The 19,919-nt window shown below is 42.8% G+C and overlaps 3 protein-coding genes across 4 annotated transcripts in view; 1 reads left to right on the plus strand and 2 right to left on the minus strand.

The window, feature by feature from the left end:
• The window catches only part of LOC139563220 (piezo-type mechanosensitive ion channel component 1-like), an 84,324-nt gene extending 74,778 nt beyond the window's left edge, over nucleotides 1-9,546 (minus strand). For both annotated transcript variants that reach the window (XM_071381634.1, XM_071381632.1), the window contains exon 1: nucleotides 8,586-9,546. In XM_071381634.1, the coding sequence (XP_071237735.1) occupies nucleotides 8,586-8,649 (64 nt within the window). In that variant the 5' untranslated portion in view covers nucleotides 8,650-9,546. The remainder of the gene's footprint in view (nucleotides 1-8,585) is intronic.
• Nucleotides 9,547-10,566: 1,020 nt separating this feature from the next.
• Nucleotides 10,567-14,531, plus strand: LOC139563226 (DNA replication factor Cdt1-like). The gene is made up of 9 exons (XM_071381656.1): nucleotides 10,567-11,263; nucleotides 12,052-12,284; nucleotides 12,491-12,685; nucleotides 12,782-12,927; nucleotides 13,035-13,129; nucleotides 13,216-13,407; nucleotides 13,704-13,847; nucleotides 13,951-14,152; nucleotides 14,264-14,531. Exons 1-9 carry the CDS (start codon nucleotides 10,736-10,738, stop codon nucleotides 14,425-14,427), a joined length of 1,899 nt encoding a protein of 632 aa, XP_071237757.1. The 5' UTR covers nucleotides 10,567-10,735; the 3' UTR covers nucleotides 14,428-14,531.
• A 1,762-nt stretch (nucleotides 14,532-16,293) lies between these two features.
• aprt (adenine phosphoribosyltransferase) lies at nucleotides 16,294-19,402 on the minus strand. The gene is made up of 5 exons (XM_071381665.1): nucleotides 19,066-19,402; nucleotides 18,702-18,805; nucleotides 18,191-18,324; nucleotides 17,962-18,040; nucleotides 16,294-17,769 (listed from the first exon to the last, which is right to left on the minus strand). Exons 1-5 carry the CDS (start codon nucleotides 19,155-19,157, stop codon nucleotides 17,630-17,632), a joined length of 549 nt encoding a protein of 182 aa, XP_071237766.1. The 5' UTR covers nucleotides 19,158-19,402; the 3' UTR covers nucleotides 16,294-17,629.
• Between the last annotated feature and the right edge of the window lie 517 nt (nucleotides 19,403-19,919).

Raw genomic sequence — 19,919 nt, forward strand, 5'->3', positions numbered from 1 at the left:
GTGGGTATACAGGGCTCATCTGAGAAAGAGACCTTGGTCAAATAAAAATACAAAAACACAGCTGATACACATTCAAAGTGTGACCCATGTGCCATTCTCATCACCGCCCCAAAGACAGACACCACGCACAGTGCACGGAACACTTACCGAATTGTCTACCCAGTAGCAAGGCAGTTAACCCCCAAAAACAACTGCTCCCTGGGCGCCGATGACGTGGACGTTGATTAAGGCAGCCCCTCGCACCTCTCTGATTCAGAGGGGTTGTGTTAAATGTGGAAGACACATTTCAGTTGAATGCATTCAGTTGTGCAACTGACTATGTATCCCCTTTCCTTATCATCCCTTTTCTTCTTCATGGTTAACGTACATGGGATGGAAAGGCCATTTACACTCAGGACTGTGTGTGTGGAACACATTTCTGCATTTGGGAGTAATAAGCACACTGAACCGTGGCATCTATGGCAGGTTGTGCGTTCTCTAAATGCGTTATTTGATGTCTGTACTGTACTTGGCCAAAAAGTCTTACTTCCTCCTTTTAGCAGCAGTGAAACTATTGCACATTACTCAACTTTCACATGAATATTGTCATTTCTTCACTTTATGAATCATCAAACTCAAAGTTGTGTAAATGCAAGAAGACACATAGGACTTTGTTTTTAGTTGTACTGGTGACATTAACTTTCTGAGAAGTTGACTTGCCAGTCTAAAGGTGGAAGCACGAGATTCATCTCAGGATGTTGCCATGGCACTCATCTTTACCATGGTAATACCATGGTAAACAGTCTGAACATCTGGGTGAGGTCGAGACACACTGAGGGCCGTAGCTACAGCTAGTGGAAATGACAACGCTCAGTTTATTCACAAAATAAACTCCACTGAGTAACGAAAAACCATTACATGCTTGGATTCAACTTTCAAACTACCATACATGAACATGTAACTGACTTCATGTATACTGAACACAAATATAAACGCAACATGTAAAGTGTTGGTCCCATGTTTCATGAGCTGAAATGAAAGATTCCAGAAATTCTCCATATGTACAAAAAGTTTATTTCTCTCAAATGTTGTGCCCAAATGTGTTTACATCCCTGTTAGTGAGCATTTCACCTTTGCCAAGATAATCCATCCACCTAACAGGTGTGGCATATCAAGAAGCTGATTAAACAGCATGATCATTACACAGGTGCACCTTGTGCTGGGGACAATAAAAGGCCACTCTAAAATGTGCAGTTTTGTCACACAAATCAATGCCATAGATGTCTCAAGTTTGCAATTGTGCAATTGGCATGCTGACTGCAGGAATGTCCACCAGAGCTGTTGCCAGAGAATTTAATGTTCATTTCTCTACCATAAGCCATCTCCAATGTTGTTTTAGAGAATTTGGCGGTAAGTCCAACCGGCCTCACAACCGCAGCCCAGGACCTCTACATCCGGCTTCTTCACCTGTGGGATCGTCTGAGACAAGCCACCTGGACAGCTGATGAAACTGTGGGTTTGCACAACCAAAGATTTCTGGATAAACTGTCAGAAACCATCTCAGGGAAACTCATCTGTGTGCTTGTCGTCCTCACCAGGGTCTTGACCTTACTGGAGTTCGTCGTCGTGACCGACAGATGTCTCAAGTTGAGGGAGCGTGCAATTGGCATGCTGATTGCAGGAATGTCCACCAGCACCGAAGCCAGATAACTGAATGTTTATTTCTCTACCATAAGCCGCCTACAACTTAGTTTTAGAGAATTTGGCAGTACGTCCAACCGGCCTCACAACCGCAGACCACGTGTAACTATGTTAGCCCAGAACCTTCCCACCCGGCTTCTTCGCCAGCCACCCGAACAGCTGATAAAATTGTGGGTTTGCACAACCAAAGAATTCCTGCACAAACCGTCAGAAACCGTCTCAAAGAAGCTGACAGACAGCGTGTATGGCGTCATGTGGGCGAGTGGTTTGCTGATGTCAACGTTGTGAACAGAGTGCCCCATGGTGGCAGTGGGGTTATGGTATGGGTAGGCATAAGCTACAGATAGATTAGGGCCTAATGAATTTATTTCAATTGACTGATTTCCTTATGAACTGTTACTCAGTAAAATCTTTGAAATTGTTGCATGTTGCGTTTATATTTTTGTTAAGTCTTTCCATTGTTGGTGGAACATTGGGGCTGCTGGCTGGGCTCAGCTGGCTCAACCTCCTCCCTGTTTTTGTGTATGGGGGGGGGGGGGGGGGGTACCATTGACTGTGGGTCTGTGTCCAGGACATAGTAAAACAAGCACTCGGCTTTGGGCTACAAAATCAATGTGTGGGTGTTAAAGGTAATTTAAGGGCAGTGGTTCTGCTTGCCGGCTCCTGTAAACAGGCGTGCCTCCTGTGGGTCGTTACTAATGCGGAGCTAGATGAGCCGGGGATGGAGCCCTGCCCTCCCCACAAGGCCTGTGTCACATTTCAGACTAGACTGTGAAAGCTGCTTCAACTGTCTCAACTAGTGCTGACTCACTCAGACTGAAACACACACAAACACGTGTAGCAGTGTGTGGGTAAAATCACTGGAGAAGCTAGGAAAAAATGCCATTACAGCCTATCTGTTGAGATTGCGCCTTTAACCTGATAGTTCATATGCCTTGCGTCCGTGATATATAGGCCTAAAGGCCGAGACAATAGGAAAACAACAGTGGCAGAATAAATTCAAACACACCTTTGTTTCATGACAAAACAGGAGAGCAACCTCTGTCGGGGGAAGTCCACAAAGCATAGTGCATGTACCAAACAGTTACATGACCTACAGCATGGTCAAGCAAGTTAATGTTTCCGACATTTTCGAACCACTAAATAACTATTGATTTACAACCACGGAGAGTTACCGCAAGTCGCAAAGAAAACAGGAGCTGCCTCCACTATTCCAGCACCATTTCAACATCATCAAATCACCTCTGCTTAGTCTAATACAGTGACAACTAAAATATACCCAAAATGATTTAGTCCAATCAACGTAAGCTAAATATGATGTGGCTGTCCATGGATCTGATTTTTGTGTGTGTGTGCGGTCGAGCTAGTAGAAAAAACATGTTGACCCACCCTACTTGTAGTGAAACACCGATGCCATCCTCCTCTTACATGTTGACTCACCCTACTTGTAGTGAAACACCGATGCCATCCTCCTCTTACATGTTGACTCACCCTACTTGTAGTGAAACACCGATGCCATCCTCCTCTTACATGTTGACTCACCCTACTTGTAGTGAAACACCGATGCCATCCTCCTCTTACATGTTGACTCACCCTACTTGTAGTGAAACACCGATGCCATCCTCCTCTTACATGTTGACTCACCCTACTTGTAGTGAAACACCGATGCCATCCTCCTCTTACATGTTGACTCACCCTACTTGTAGTGAAACACCGATGCCATCCTCCTCTTACATGTTGACTCAACCTACTTGTAGTGAAACACCGATGCCATCCTCCTCTTACATGTTGACGAAACGGTTTATCACTCTGTCATACTGGACACGCTTCTATTTTTGTTGTCCTAGGCTACCTGGCTAAAATGCTTGCTTTCATAGGCAAAGTTAGCTAGTTAACAGTAGCCTTCTACATCTAGCTACATATTGAACTGCCATCCTCTCAGGCCAGGGGCACAATGTATAAATGAATGATTGGATCAGAATTGCCGTGATAATCAAAGGCCAGTACGGAGGATTAAGTAAGTAAAACCAAGCATATATCTTTTATTCCCCAACTTGCTGTGAGACCACTGTGAATCTCTAAACACTAAAACACACCAGACACATCTGCGATTTAGTTTAGCCCAGTAAGCCCACCCCGATTCATTCTTGGGAATGGGCATAATTGTCTCTTATTAGGTGTAAAAACAAATGGGATTAACCGAGGTAATGCAATGTACTCACACAATTTAGCGAGCAGGCCAACCATACTGTTTATAGCTTTGAACATGAGGTAATGAGCAGCAAGCCAGGACTTAAGGGTGAACTATTTTCCTCACCCACTTTGCCAGTCATGTCCCTCTCACATTCTCTTCTTATAGAACCAGAGTAGGCCATAGAATAGGCCTCTTGCAGGTGTACATCTCACTGACTAACTCATCTTTATGGCAGTGAGTGACCAAATAAAACAAAGATCTATCCTTGGCACCGGACAAAAGGAGAACTAGCATAGATCGATGCTATCTTACGTTCTCAAACATCTCTTCAACAGAATAGCACTTCAAGGCTGTGAATTACACTTCAACCAGTTGAATCAAAATCAAAAGGTAGAGATTGAAAATAATGTTTTAAACCCCTATCTATACATTAGCTTTCTCCTGGCTGTGTAATGTTAACAGTGTTTGGAGCATCGTTCTAGCTAATGGGTGTATTTAAGCTGTGCTGGAGCGACAGGCTACAGGTGTTTTCACTATGTACAGCAGCTGGAGAATCAAACGCACGGTTTATCAGACCTATGCAGCAGACTCACTGCGCACCCCATGTTTATTACATGAGCTTAACCTCACACACAACTATCCTCACACAGCACAGGACCCATGTTCAATTCTCCTCTTTTACGCCGCTGCTACTCTCTGGTTATTATCTATGCATAGTCACTTTAACTCTACCTACATGTACATATTACCTCAATTAACCTGTGCCCCCGCACATTGACTCTGTACCGGTACCCCCCTGTATATAGCCTCACTACTGTTACTTTACTGCTGCGCTTTAACTATTTGTTATTTTTATATTTTTACTTATCTATTTTTTACTTAACACTTATTTTTCTGAAAACTGCATGGTTGGTTATGGGCTTGTACGTAAGCATTTCACTGTAAGGTTGTATTCAGCGCATGTGACAAATACAATTTGATTTGATAGCTGCTTGATTGAAGAGTGGGTTGGGTTTGTATTGTCATTAAATAAGCACCTAGTATTGTTTGTCAAAGACAGTGTTGCATCATTGAAGGAAAGGGCACTCACTGGTCATTTAAATGGGGTTTTGTATGAGAAATTATTTATATTCACATTGCCAATGGAAATATATGTACAAATGAGAAATTGACATTTATAAAAGGAGGTTACACCACAGTATTGGTAGGCGACGCCAGCACGGAACATTTCATTTTTATATCATTGTGCCGCGACTGGCATACAGAAGTGTTCCAAAATGAAAGAGTTCATATCACACAAGTGTGTGTTTGTTATCACACAAGTGTGTGTTTGTGTGAGTAGAAAATATAATTGATGCAGTAGGTCATTATTTGAACTATATTTGATTGCTTGCATCAAACAAGTCCAGGTTTTCTCCAAATTTCCAAATGAATATAGTGGAAGCTTCCTGACATCCAGAACATACAGTGGGGAGAACAAGTATTTGATACACTGCCGATTTTGCAGGTTTTCCTACTTACAAAGCATGTAGAGGTCTGTAATTTTTATCATAGGTACACTTCAACTGTGAGAGACGGAATCTAAAACAAAAATCCAGAAAATCACATTGTGTGATTTTTAAATAATTAATTTGCATTTTATTGCATGAAATAAGTATTTGATACATCAGAAAAGCAGAACTTAATATTTGGTACAGAAACCTTTGTTTGCAATTACAGAGCTCATACGTTTCCTGTAGTTCTTGACCATGTTTGCACACACTGCAGCAGGGATTTTGGCCCACTCCTCCATACAGACCTTCCCCAGATCCTTCAGGTTTCGGGGCTGTCGCTGGGCAATACGGACTTTCAGCTCCCTCCAAAGATTTTCTATTGGGTTCAGGTCTGGAGACTGGCTAGACCACTCCAGGACCTTGAGATGCTTCTTACGGAGCCACTCCTTAGTTGCCCTGGCTGTGTGTTTCGTTTCGTTGTCATGCTGGAAGACCCAGCCACGACCCATCTTCAATGCTCTTACTGAGGGAAGGAGGTTGTTGGCCAAGATCTTGCGATACATGGCCCCATCCATCCTCCCCTCAATACGGTGCATTCGTCCTGACCCCTTTGCAGAAAAGCATCCCCAAAGAATGATGTTTCCACCTCCATGCTTCACGGTTGGGATGGGTTCTTGGGGTTGTACTCATCATCCTTCTTCCTCCAAACACGGCGAGTGGAGTTTAGACCAAAAAGCTCTATTTTTGTCTCATCAGACCACACGACCTTCTCCTATTCCTCCTCTGGATCATCCAGATGGTCATTGGCAAACTTCAGACGGGCCTGGACATGCGCTGGCTTGAGCAGGGGGACCTTGCATGCGCTGCAGGATTTTAATCCATGATGGCGTAGTGTGTTACTAATGGTTTTCTTTGAGACTGTGGTCCCAGCTCTCTTCAGGTCATTGACCAGGTCCTGCTGTGTAGTTCTGGGCTGATCCCTCACCTTCCTCATGATCATTGATGCCCCACGAGGTGAGATCTTGCATGGAGCTCCAGACCGAGGGTGATTGACCGTCATCTTGAACTTCTTCCATTTTCTAATAATTGCGCCAACAGTTGTTGCCTTCTCACCAAGCTGCTTGCCTATTGTCCTGTAGCCCATCCCAGCCTTGTGCAGGTCTACAATTTTATCCCTGATGTCCTTACACAGCTCTCTGGTCTTGGCCATTGTGGAGAGGTTGGAGTCTGTTTGATTGAGTGTGTGGACAGGTGTCTTTTATACAGGTAACGAGTTCAAACAGGTGCAGTTAATACAGGTAATGAGTGGAGAACAGGAGGGCTTCTTAAAGAAAAACTAACAGGTCTGTGAGAGCCGGAATTCTTACTGGTTGGTAGGTGATCAAATACTTATGTCATGTAATAAAATGCAAATTAATTACTTAAAAATCATACAATGTGATTTTCTGGATTTTTGTTTTAGATTTCGTCTCTCACAGTTGAAGTGTACCTATTATAAAAATTACAGACCTCTACATGCTTTGTAAGTAGGAAAACCTGCAAAATCGGCAGTGTATCAAATACTTGTTCTCCCCACTGTATATATATATATATACATACTAGGTAGTGTCCGAGGAAATCCCAAATAATTATCAGAGACTCCAGTCACCCAAGTCATAGACTGTTCTCTCTGCTACCGCACGGCAAGCAGTACCAGAGCACCAAGTCAAGGACCAAAAGGCTCCTGAACAGCTTCAACCCCCAAGCCATAAGACTGCTGAACAATTCATCAAATGCCCTCTGATGTGCACCTTCCAGCCTTGAATTGACCACAAAGATGGCAGGGTTACAGTCTGCATCCAGATGAGCAACAACAGATCTTGCTGACAACAAAAAAAGAGGACATGTATGATGAGGCCTGCAACTTCTAAACCACATGTGAAGAGCAACATTATGCGGTCAAAAAAGGGAAATCAGGTGTGTGGGTGAGACATAGACCTCAGATTGAAACAGTTGCAGCCAATGTGAAAATGAGTGGAGATTGGTTGGCCACGTGTAACGGGTAAGGAGGCTCGCGAGACACTTTCTGTTTCCTGTGAGCCACGGAGAACCCATGTGACAAGAGATGCCACATCTTCTAGCAGTATCCTGTCAACAGTCTGAACCATATCTATACCTGCCACAGAGCTCTTAGTAAGACCAGCAGGAGAATAGCTGGATTTTAGTGCATTAAAATTGGCTGTTGGAATGGAAAGTTTCAGGGACAAGGCTGAGATAGAAAATAATCTTTACAGATGACACAACTGAGGAGGACGGTTTCCTGTTAAAACACTTACATGATACTAATAAGCCTACGTGTGGGGGACAATGTCCTCAGTTCATTTACCAAGTCATAGGCCTACTACACTTGAAGCTACAAAACCAACTTTTCATTTAAACTACCATTTACTCTTGCGTTGTCCTTTGGCACAGCATCCTACCATTATATTGGCAAAGAATGGAGTATGAACAATGGTGTGCACTCTTTGAATGGGCACTCTATCTAAAACCTAAAAGCATTCTTTGGCTGTCCCCCTAGGATAACCCTTTGAAGAACCCTTTTTGGTTCCAGGTAGAACCCTTTTGACTTCCATGTAGAAACCTTTCCAGAGGTTTACATGGAACTCAAAACGGTTCTACCTGGAACCAAAATGGGTTATGCTATGGGGACAGCCAAATAACCATTTATATATATGTGTGTGTGTGTGTGTGTTTTAACAGGAAAAGGTCCCGTCTAAAACCTCATGTAGAAAGGAAACCAGGCCTGAGTGTGTCTGCTAAATAAACACCAGATGAATCAGGAGAACTCACTGGAGTCTATCGGATTGGGGAGAACAGGAGAATCAGATAAATAAGTACAGCCTATTTTCATTGGGCATCCGTGCAAAAGAGGGAGGTCAAATACTTAACCCATAATAATCCTATTCATACAGAAGTGATTCCAATTTCAGATTATGTGATTTTTATCTGATCTATCAATGTCATTCTGTTAGTGTTCTGTATGTTAATGTTTTTATTGTAGCCTACCCCTGCCTGAAATTACATGAAAAAAATCCTAAAAAGTAGACAACAATAAATATAGCATGACATGCAAATTGAATATGTAGCAAAATAACATAATATCAATAATTTAGACCTATTGAGCACTAAAATGGAATTCTGGCTTAATTCAATTCACAATGGAAACTCTGACAATTTACCTGCTAACAAGAACGTCGGCAACAGAGTGCAGTAGAGCAGTCCACATACCACCTGAAGCTCCATGAGCGGGCGTCCCAAATACACTGCTTAACTCCAGTCTACAGCCCCGCTGACATTCCTCGACGGAACGTTACATTCCACCCAATCAATTTTAATAAACCCAGTCCGCAATAATTGTTCATGGTTTTAAAACAGTCTTTTGAACCGAGAAAATAAAGCGGTGCGGTCATTCCACTAAGCAGACATATGACTTCCAAAAGTAAACTTTTTCAAGTTTCCAGAGTGATGGACCAACGAAATCGATTGCGGTTCTTGTTCTGTAAATCCACAAGACATCTTCACCTCCTCACATTGCGGCGATATAAAATGTATTCTCACGAAATTGTAAACAAAACGAACTACCAGCTCTCCCGTATTGAAACAACTCTCCTCTCTTGCCGCCCCTTGGACTGAATATTCCCTGTAAAGCAATATCTTCCTGGAAAAAGTGATTCACCAGTAGGCCTACTGCAACAGATTAACTGTTCTTTCAGTCGCTGTAAATCCAATTCACTCTCACTGGGTTGGCACTTCCTCTGAATTTTTTTCTCTCTTCATAACCTAACTAACAATTTTAATGTGTGTTTTCGAAAGCAACCTGTCCACGTGGAAGACTATCCCACAAGCATACCCAATTAATGTATGGTAATTTCGAAAGAAACGTATTCATTTTCAACCTATTCAGCTATTCTATATCATAGTTAACGCATGTTTGAACATCTCTCACTGACAGCACCATCGCCTGCGATTTTCCTACTTGAGCACATCGTCGTTTTGCGTTGACACATGACACTTACAAACTTTAGCCTATGGCAGGAAATTATAGGTGAAATATTGCTCTGTGACACTCCTACAGCAACATGCTAATAAATAACCCTACTTTAACTGCGTAGTAAAACCAGTAACCTATGAATTTTGAGATTATACACCCGAAAACTCGTACACGGTCATCTTTTGAAGAAGTTTCACTGCTGTAACCTGCTTGAAATTGACGCTACAATCTTCTAAATAAATATTTTCTGGTAAATCATTAGCGTCATCTAGCGGTACGCCAAGTCCAACTCATCACCCTCACACACTTTTGAGATTATTGTAGGTCATGCATTCTGGATGTCTATGAGTTAAGTAATGTGATTATCTGACTGCTTCCTCTTTTTTAAATGGAAATTATTTGAAGAGGGTTTTCTTGATGTGTACATACACATCAATCACACACATCAAGAAAACCCTGTTCAAATAATTTCCATTTAAAAAAGAGGAAGCAGTCAGATAATCACATTACTTAACTCATAGACATCCAGAATGCATGACCTACAATGATCTCAAAAGTACATGGCCAGATAGGCCAACTCAAACTCAAAATATAGAAATAACATAGCATTGACCTACCGTACAACAAAAACTACACATTTTCACTGCATGCAAATACAAATTATACATGAGGGAAACTAGTAAAAAGGAGAAAAAAAAGCAACCATCTTTGCACATGAAAACAGAATCCTACTCATTACTTCACGTTGCCGTCGGCCAGAACCGAGCAACTGGCTCACGCGGTAATGTCTAGATGCGAGACAACTTTTGTCAAATTGATGTAAAAAAAAAAAAAAAAGTTTTTGCATTTTAGCTAACCCTAATTCTTTTCCTAACCTTAACCTAAATCTCATAACCTACTTTACTGCTCCTAACATGCTGCGTAAATTATCCTAAACCTGCAACGAAAAGTACATTTTTACAAAAGCAGTAACTCTTCTAGATAAATCAAATGCAATCAACGCTAATCATGAATATAATCCCATCAATCACACAATAGTTTCTAAACTACATACTGAACTGTCTTTTAACGCAGCTTTATCACAATTGATTCGTTCAAAAAAGTTGAATAACTATGCATTGGCCAATCATTAAACAAATCTATTTGAAATGGGCGGGAGGAGGCTTGTGAAGGTCACATGTCCATTTCGCGCGAAAGTGTGTTGACGTTCCTGTCATAGCGACTTTGATCAAGCCTGCATATATATCCCTCCGTGGCTCAAGCTGCTGAGTTGGAATTTATTTATCGATCGTCTTTCCTGACCAGAAGAGAATTGTGTGGTTCTAGATTGACATCATTATGTCTCAGGCGCGGGTCACCGATTTTTACTACCAGAGAAAGAAAGATGCTAGTGGGGCTAGGCATGGTGATGGCAATACCCAGGTTGTGGACACTGTAACAAGTAATCCTAGCACAAGATCAACTCGGTTGAAAAGCAAGAATGCAACATCTACAACAAAGGTTATGATAAAGACTTCAAACTCCACATGTTCTGAAAACAGTGTACAAGAGGAGTTTAGGAGGGTTATTGACGAGGCGACTTCGGTCGATAAGGTGGAGATCATGTCTGCTGTGCTGGCGAGGACCGACTCGGAAAAACAAACACTTTTCTCCAGCCCTCGAACTCCCAAGAGGACCTCTGCAGATGCTGATTTCGATCTTGGATCAGCTGTATTTTCAACCACTGCTGACCATATCATCGCAAAGAAGCGTCTTCGGATCGAGGCAAGAAAACATACCATCGCTGCAGGGACAAGTCCTGGGCCGTTTAAAGTTCTAGAGAATTCGGTCAGGAAGCAATTGATTCTCTTCAAAGACGACAAAAAGGTAATGTTGGCTTAATAATGGCCTATTTTTTTAATAAACTGCGTAAATTAAGGTGTGTGTGTGTGGTAAACACTCATAACTACGTGTTGTTCTAAGACAATCTTCATCAAAATAACGTAACTTTTACGTAGGCTAATCAAGACAAGTACAACGGCTTAATAAAGGTCATGTTAACTGACTGATATTATAGTCATAAGCTAACACCATTTACAGCTTTTAGGGCCACAAACTAGCGACCTCTTGCTAGAAATAACAACCTAGCAAGTCTGGTCCAGAATGGTCAGCTAGCTATTTATCATAAGCTAGACAGAACAGACCTCACAACAATTCATTTTTATTTTCCTAGTTTGGCTACTAGTAGCTAAATAATTTGACGACATTGTAGGGGGCTGAAAATGTACAAGTCACAACTTTTTTATTTATTTTTTATTTTTTGGCAACCCACCCTCAGGTACCCTATGTCCCCCAGGTACCCCATTCACTACCTGTTGATAAAGAATCAAATAATTTTTTCAATCGCAGTGCCAACCATTCTCCAACGGTTAAACCACATGTTCAGGGCAGCTCAAAACCAAAAGAGGGGCACAAGGTACAGTATTGTTGGTGGCATATGCTTTCACCTCTGCTCTTTGCTGTTATGTTTACACACCTGGCCACAATTCAGTTCTATGGGAGAATGTTTCATTTTATCCCCTCAAGTTACTCCTTAGTCACACCATAATTGACAGCATCCTCACATGTTTTTTTTTGTAAAAAAAAAAGGTAATGTTTTTTTTCTACTACATCAGACTTTCTCCAAAGAGGATGTTGTGGCACTCGGGTTCCGACTTCAGAAGATCAAGGACCAGACACGGAAAGCTGAGAACCTGCCCGCTACGGCCCCAGAGTCTACTGCCCCAGACCTGAAGACAAAGCTAGCCTGTGTCAAAGAGCTTGCTGCTAAGGCACAACACCGGAAGGAGGAGAGGTTGAGAGAGGCCAGATCTACAGAGGAAAATAATCGCCCAAAAACCGAGGATGGGTGAGGATGAAGCAATTATTTCAATTATTGACAGCCTTAAATTCAGCCAGGGTGGGTGAAGCTCAAAATAGTGACATTTAATGCAAATGTTTCTGCCACCTTTTTTAGGGGTCTTTGTTGGGAAACAGTGTTATTTGAAAAGAGGCTGCTGTAGTGGCTTTGACTATAACTTCCTTTGTCCTGATCTGTAATATGCTCTTTTTCAGAGATAAGATCCCAGCCTATCAGCAGTACCATACTCTTGCCCAGGATGCTCCCCCTGGCCTCACCCTGCCCTTCAAGTACAAACTGCTTGCTGGAATGTTCCGTAGCATGGACATCATAGTGGGAATGCTTTTCAATCGCTCAGAGACGGTTACCTTTGCCAAAGTGAAGCAGGGTGTCCAGGACATGATGCACAAGTATGGAGCAAACTACAGTTGTCTACTTGGATGATTAGTAGAAATCCATGGGAAGGAGCAGCAGAAATATTAATTACTTTTTATTTTATTTCACAGGCGTTTTGAGGAGACCCATGTGGGCCAGATTAAGACGGTCTATCCTACTGCCTACCATTTCCGCCAGGAGAGAAACATTCCTACCTTCAGTGCTACAGTGAAGAAGTCCAGCTACCAGCTCACAGTGGAGCCTGACATTGAAGCTGGTGAGGGGATGGTCTCATGATGCTTTGTATTCTTTCAACACAGATGAGTGTATTTTAAATAACTGCTGATCTGAGTCTTTCTCTTGATGTCTGTTTTTGTTCCTCAGATAAGAGCAAGGCAGTGCTGGCTGCTTCCCACCTATTAGAGAGGCGACGTATCTTCCATCAAAACCTAATCAGCATTGTGAAAGGGCATCACAAGGTAGGCACCATTATAAGATAATATTTTGTAACTGTATACTTTGAGTTGACCTGACTTGGTAACCAATCTGTATATGTTGTCTTTAGGCGTTCCTTGCCAAGTTGAATCCTCCTATTAGAGTCCCAGATGACACGCTTACCCGCTGGCACCCTCGCTTCAATGTGGATGAGGTGCCCAATGTCCTGCCCGGTGAGCTGCCCCAGCCCCCACAGGGAGCTGAGAAGCTAACCACTGCCCAGGAGGTTCTGGACAAGGCCCGCTCCATGATGACCCCTAAGGTACTTACTGACCTGTCTGTCCTAAATGCTCCTCTACACATCCAACCCTTAACACACACAGTCAATGCTGTTGTTTTATCTATATAACATCTGTGTGACGAAGACACTAGCCACTTTATATTGTGTACTTCCATTTTATTGCACTGTTGCAGGAGCTTGCAAGTAAGCATTTCACTGCATGTATTATACTTGCTGTAAACTCTGTACGTGCTGAATAAACCTTGATTGGATTGGGCTTTAGTTTGATAGGCGTTCATTTCAATAGCATTGTTTGGTATTCATTTTGCTCTTTCCAGATGGAGAAAGCACTGGCCAACATGGTTCTGAAGACCGCAGAGATGGTCTGTGTAAAAGAGCAAGAGCCTGTTCCACAAACTCCTGTAGCTCCTGCTGAAACTCACAGTGCCCTCAAAGGGGTGTCTCAGTCCCTGCTGGAGAGGGTAGGTCACCTTCCTGTTTGACTTAGGACACATAAATGTGTGTATGTAGTACAGTGTGCCCTATGCAGTGAGGACTGAGACTGACCCCTCTCTTTTGTTGTAGATCCGAGCAAAGGAGGCTCAGAAGCTCCAAGCTGCCATGACCCGGAACCCTCCGCGGGAGGAGCGCCTTGTGATGATGTCACGGCTGGGGGAGCTGGCTCGGATCCTGCGTAACGTCTTTGTGGCAGAGAAGAAACCCACACTGATCATGGAGGTGGCCTGTAACCGGGTGGTCTCTAGTTACCGCTCTGCTATGAGCACAGGTGAGTCATCTGAAGAAATGCCTGATATGAAATCCTATATTTTTAACTTTTAAAAACATCCATTGGTTTTCAGTGCATTCGTTTTGACATTGACTGACTTTTTTTTTATAGGTGATATGGAGCTGCACCTTCGCCTGCTGGCAGAACTGACTCCTGGATGGCTTACCATTCACACAATTAGAAAGGACTTTTATCTCAAGTTGATCAAGACCATGGACATGAATGTGGTACTGGAGAAGCTGAAGCAGAAGACCAAAGAGGAAGAAAGGCTTTGAAGCTATGATTTTCAATGTGTAATTTGAATAGAGACATATTGGCCTTTGTGTGTGTGCATATATACACTGCTCAAAAAAATAAAGGGGACACTTAAACAACACAATGTAACTCCAAGTCAATCACACTTCTGTGAAATCAAACTGTCCACTTAGGAAGCAACACTGATTGACAATAAATTTCACATGTTGATGTGCAAATGGAATAGATAACAGGTGGAAATTATAGGCAATTAGCAAGACACCCCCAATAAAGGAGTGGTTCTGCAGGTGGTGACCACAGACCACTTCTCAGTTCCTATGCTTCCTGGCTGATGTTTTGGTCACTTTTGAATGCTGGCGGTGCTTTCACTCTAGTGGTAGCAGACGGAGTCTACAACCCACACAAGTGGCTCAGGTAGTGCAGCTCATCCAGGATGGCACATCAATGCGAGCTGTGGCAAGAAGGTTTGCTGTGTCTGTCAGCGTAGTGTCCAGAGCATGGAGGATCAGGAGGAGCACTGCCAGAGCCCTGCAAAATGACCTCCAGCAGGCCACAAGTGTGCATGTGTCTGCTCAAACGGTCAGAAACAGACTCCATGAGGGTGGTATGAGGGCCCGACGTCCACAGGTGGGGGTTGTGCTTACAGCCCAACACCGTGCAGGACGTTTGGCATTTGCCAGAGAACACCAAGATTGGCAAATTCGCCACTGGCGCCCTGTGCTCTTCACAGATGAAAGCAGGTTCACACTGAGCACATGTGACAGACGTGACAGAGTCTGGAGACGCCGTGGAGAACGTTCTGCTGCCTGCAACATCCTCCAGCATGACCGGTTTGGCGGTGGGTCAGTCATGGTGTGGGGTGGCATTTCTTTTGGGAGCCGCACAGCCCTCCATGTGCTCGCCAGAGGTAGCCTGACTGCCATTAGGTACCGAGATGAGATCCTCAGACCCCTTGTGAGACCATATGCTGGTGCGGTTGGCCCTGGGTTCCTCCTAATGCAAGACAATGCTAGACCTCATGTGGCTGGAGTGTGTCAGCAGTTCCTGCAAGAGGAAGGCATTGATGCTATGGACTGGCCCGCCCGTTCCCCAGACCTGAATCCAATTGAGCACATCTGGGACATCATGTCTCGCTCCATCCACCAACGCCACGTTGCACCACAGACTGTCCAGGAGTTGGCGGATGCTTTAGTCCAGGTCTGGGAGGAGATCCCTCAGGAGACCATCCGCCACCTCATCAGGAGCATGCCCAGGCGTTGTATGGAGGTCATACAGGCACGTGGAGGCCACACACACTACTGAGCCTCATTTTGACTTGTTTTAAGGACATTACATCAAAGTTGGATCAGCCTGTAGTGTGGTTTTCCACTTTAATTTTGAGTGTGACTCCAAATCCAGACCTCCATGGGTTGATAAATTTGATTTCCATTGATCATTTTTGTGTGATTTCGTTGTCAGCACATTCAACTATGTAAAGAAAAAAGTATTTAATAAGAATATTTCATTCATTCAGATCTAGGATGTGTTATTTTAGTGTTCCCTTTATTTTTTTGAGCAGTGTATATATTTGTGACTTCAAGTCTTTGATTATTGTACAATGTATGGCTGGTTTGTAAAGCAAGTAAAATAACTTGTACCAATTCAATAACCATGTGTCATTTTTGTATAGATTAAAACTGTGCAATGATTTTGTCAATTCTAACACTGACTGATTTTGTGGGTGGTTTTACAGTTGCGGGAGACTGTTTCTGGTTGATTAGGTAGTATGACACCGTTGTCTTACTTCTGTAATAAACCTTTCTAGTTACCCATGTCAAACTGCCTTTTTTGCTTGCACAGATTTACAACAAGCAGGTTCTTATTCTGTAGTGCACATGTTTCTCCAATGTGAAAAGTTCATTTTTATTCTGCACAAGTTTGAAACAATTAACCAGTCATGGTGAAACAAGTATACTGACAAAATGTCTCAATTGCACCAGTACATAACAGAAGGTATCTTTAGACATTGATACTTATTGCATATAAATGAGGGCTAGCACAACTAATGGTTATAGATGAAGACAGTAATGAAAATAATAGCACATTGATGGGTACACGCAGATGGTCTATATTGACAAGAAAGTTGTGACTGCTCAAACAATAGAAATGGCAATAAGGCAGATATGCTTGCAAAACTAAGTTTTTCTCAATGTCATATAGATAATTTAACCCTTATTTTACCAGTTAAATTGGCTGAGAACACATTCCCATGTACAGCACCGACCAAGATGAGAGGGGGATGAATGAGCCAATTGGAAGCTGGGGATGATTAGGTGACCATGTTGTGAGGGCCAGATTGGGAATTTAGCCAGGCCACCGGGGTTAACACCCAATTAACAATAAGTGCCATGTGCTCTTTAGTGACCAGAGTCAGGACACCTGTTTAACATCCCATACGAAAGATGGCACCCTACACAGTGTAATGTCCCCAATCACTGCCCTGGGGCATTTTTTAAGACCAGAGGAAAAAGTGCCTCCTACTGCCCTCCAACACCACTTCCAGCAGCATCTGGTCACCCATCCAGGGACAACCCTGCTTAGCTTCAGAGACAAGCCAGCCAGCACTTCCTTTTGGCATTTTTTTTATTTATTTCTCATCTACACCTTGTTGAGGGTCAGTATTTTGAACCAATGTAAGAATAAGTGGCTTTTCAATTGCACATTGTTATCAAAGAAGCCTCACGTAATTTGACAGAGTTCCATAGAAAAAAGGGTTAATCTCATGTGGACCGGTTTTGGGAAGAGAGAATCAGCTCGCTTCGCCTCTTTCTCTATGGTACTCTTCCTGCTTTCGCCAGTCCACCCATTATGCCATTATTGACTTGAATGGGGACGCCTGTTCTATTCATATGACGGCACGTGGAGGAGAGGAGAAAAATGTGTGTAAAAATATTTTTGTTGTTGCTGCTATTCGAACAGTTATTACAGTGACCGTGGTCATTTGGCTGGCCAAATAGTCTTCCAGAATTCCATAACCGTCACAGACGTACTATGTATACTTATAAAATGAATGGCATTTGCTTTATAGTACATAACAATGCTTTGAAAAGTTCACCTATGTAACAAAAACAAAAGTCTCCATCACAATTCATTACAGTTGGGTAGGAACTGTAAGACAGTAAACTGCATCAAAGTAGTGTGTTTTAAACCATACTGAATGGAACACTTGGAATTGTTTTGACCTCAATACTGCACCAGGGAGAAGAGGGTATTTGGCTTCAGCTTTTCAACCCCGTTGAGCTCTTTGAGCTCAATGACCACCATGCAGCCCATTACCTCTGCATTCTGTTTCTTCATGAGCTCACAGGCAGCATACAGGGTTCCTGACAAACAGTAGAGAAAGTTAGGTAGAGTACTACTGAGTAATATGGAGGCATTGTCATCGACACTAGTCTCAAAACAAAGACGGGTAATGCCAATGAAACACAGTTCCCTCCAATCAATATATATTTTTATCTGTCACACTGTCCACTTATTTGTACAAAATACACCCCATAAACAGTGAAATGCCTCACCTCCAGTGGCTAGTAGATCATCGATGAGAAGCACTTTCTCTCCTGGAGCCACTGCATCCTCCTGGACCTCAACCTCAGCCTGATGAAGGAATATTAATTGAACATGAATGTTATAAACAAATAGCAGGTTCCAATACATAAAATGTACTTTTCAGAGGCTTGGAGCTGTGATATGAAAGGACAGAAAGGTGTAGGAGGTAATACAGCTGTCATCACCAGCCAATTTCACCTCTCCATACTCCAGTTTGTATGCCACAGACACTGTAGGCCCTGGGAGCTTTCCCTTCTTCCGGACCAGCACAAATCCCACTCCTAACCTCTGGGCTAGAAGGGGTCCGAAGAGAAATCCCCGAGCATCCAGACCTACAGGACATATATCCCGCTGTTAGAACACAGTGACCATCCATGGTGTTGAAGGAAATATGTGGTTAAATGACAGCTGCAGCTGTAACCTTCAATGAGCTCAGAATTGCATAATTCCCAGACAGCAAGAGAACTGGGGAGCTGCATGGTGTCCTCAGTGACACATGCGCCAGTCCCATTGCTTCTCGTGTTAATGTTCCTCAGGAGCTGCATATGACAGTGACAAGGACTGCTTTTACACAGACAGCCCAATTCTGATATTTTATCCACCAATTGGTCTTTTGACCAATCACATCAGATCTTTCTCAGAGCTGATCTGATTGGCCAAAAGACCAAATTAGGCTGCCTGTCTAAACGCAGCCATGGGGATGACTCACCGACAATCAGTTCTACTTGGGGATGAGTCTGCCTCACATGTTCCTCAAAAAGATCGATGACTGCCGTCAATGCACCCGGGTCTTTAAGAATTGGACAGATGTCTCTGTGTGACACACAAAAACACATCATTCACATTTGCTGTTGAAATAAATATTCTAACTAGCTATCTCGTAAAATGTATCTTCTATCGAGCATTTCAACATAGCTAGCTAGCTACTACAAAATAGTATTACACGCATGCACGTTATTTTGAATAGAAAGCTAGCATTGCAAAGATGGCTAGCTATCTAACTCAGCACATGAATGTAACGCTAGCTAGCTAGGTTTATCGCGATAATCTATCATTCACTACCTAACAGTTACCTGAAAAGTATTCCTTTGCTTGGGAAATCAGGAAAACATTTTATGTGTTTGGTGACCAAATCTAACTTTGCTTCTCTCGTGTGGACTGCCATGTCTAACTGAGCGTTAACTTCCTGTGGAATCGTCTGTGTGGACTTTGAGGCAAAAGGTCAGATGCCGGTAGTCATGCGACAAAATCCGGGTCGTCACTAGTTACCACAGCCACAAAGTCAGAAACTCAGCCTATTTGTACAATGTATCTTCTTAAAATCAGACGTTGAACGTAACTACACTGCTGACCGTATGCCTAACCTTAAATTAAAAGCAAATTGTAGATATGCTATCTAGTGGAAACCCCAAACCCGTGCTGTTCGTTGACTTCGAGACATCGATTGGGTATTCCCTAGATTCCCCAGCCACAAAGTCAGAATAAACTGCCTTTATCGTAAAAATGTATGACAACAAAAATGAGCTTTTTGGTCGTCATTTAAGGTTAAGGTTAGACATACGGTTAGCAGTGTGGTTAAGGTTAGGTTTAACATTTAAAAAAAATATATATATATATAGACTGTAGAAATAGGCGGGATTTAGCTATAATATAATTGTCATCAATAATAATTATATGAATATTCCTCTCATAATAGTGAGAGGAATGCCGAGGCGTCACCCAAGTAGGTGCTTCACAGAGTGGAAGAGAATTCCAGTGGCTATAAAACTCGGTCTGATTCCGACTTGCCCTGTACAAGATCATCAGCAGACTTCATCACCATCATTTACCATCGTCTGACCAGTTCCCTCCGCTCAAGCCACGAACCGATGACCCTCTCGCGATTTCTATTATAAAAAGCGCTCGAAGTTGAATAAATTACTATTAT

Source organism: Salvelinus alpinus, chromosome 33, assembly GCF_045679555.1.
Source record: "Salvelinus alpinus chromosome 33, SLU_Salpinus.1, whole genome shotgun sequence".
In the NCBI taxonomy this organism is placed as follows: Eukaryota; Metazoa; Chordata; class Actinopteri; order Salmoniformes; family Salmonidae; genus Salvelinus; species Salvelinus alpinus.

Excerpts from the sequence above, each read along its gene's own strand:
- LOC139563226 (XM_071381656.1), top strand. The coding sequence starts at position 10,736 with ATGTCTCAGGCGCGGGTCACCGATTTTTACTACCAGAGAAAGAAAGAT. Across the intron at positions 11,264-12,051 it reads TCTTCAAAGACGACAAAAAG|ACTTTCTCCAAAGAGGATGT; the intron begins GTAATGTTGGCT and ends CTACTACATCAG. Across the intron at positions 13,408-13,703 it reads GCTCCATGATGACCCCTAAG|ATGGAGAAAGCACTGGCCAA; the intron begins GTACTTACTGAC and ends TGCTCTTTCCAG.
- aprt (XM_071381665.1), bottom strand. The coding sequence starts at position 19,157 with ATGGCAGTCCACACGAGAGAAGCAAAGTTAGATTTGGTCACCAAACAC. Across the intron at positions 18,806-19,065 it reads AGCAAAGGAATACTTTTCAG|AGACATCTGTCCAATTCTTA; the intron begins GTAACTGTTAGG and ends TGTGTCACACAG. Across the intron at positions 17,770-17,961 it reads TGATCTACTAGCCACTGGAG|GAACCCTGTATGCTGCCTGT; the intron begins GTGAGGCATTTC and ends ACTGTTTGTCAG.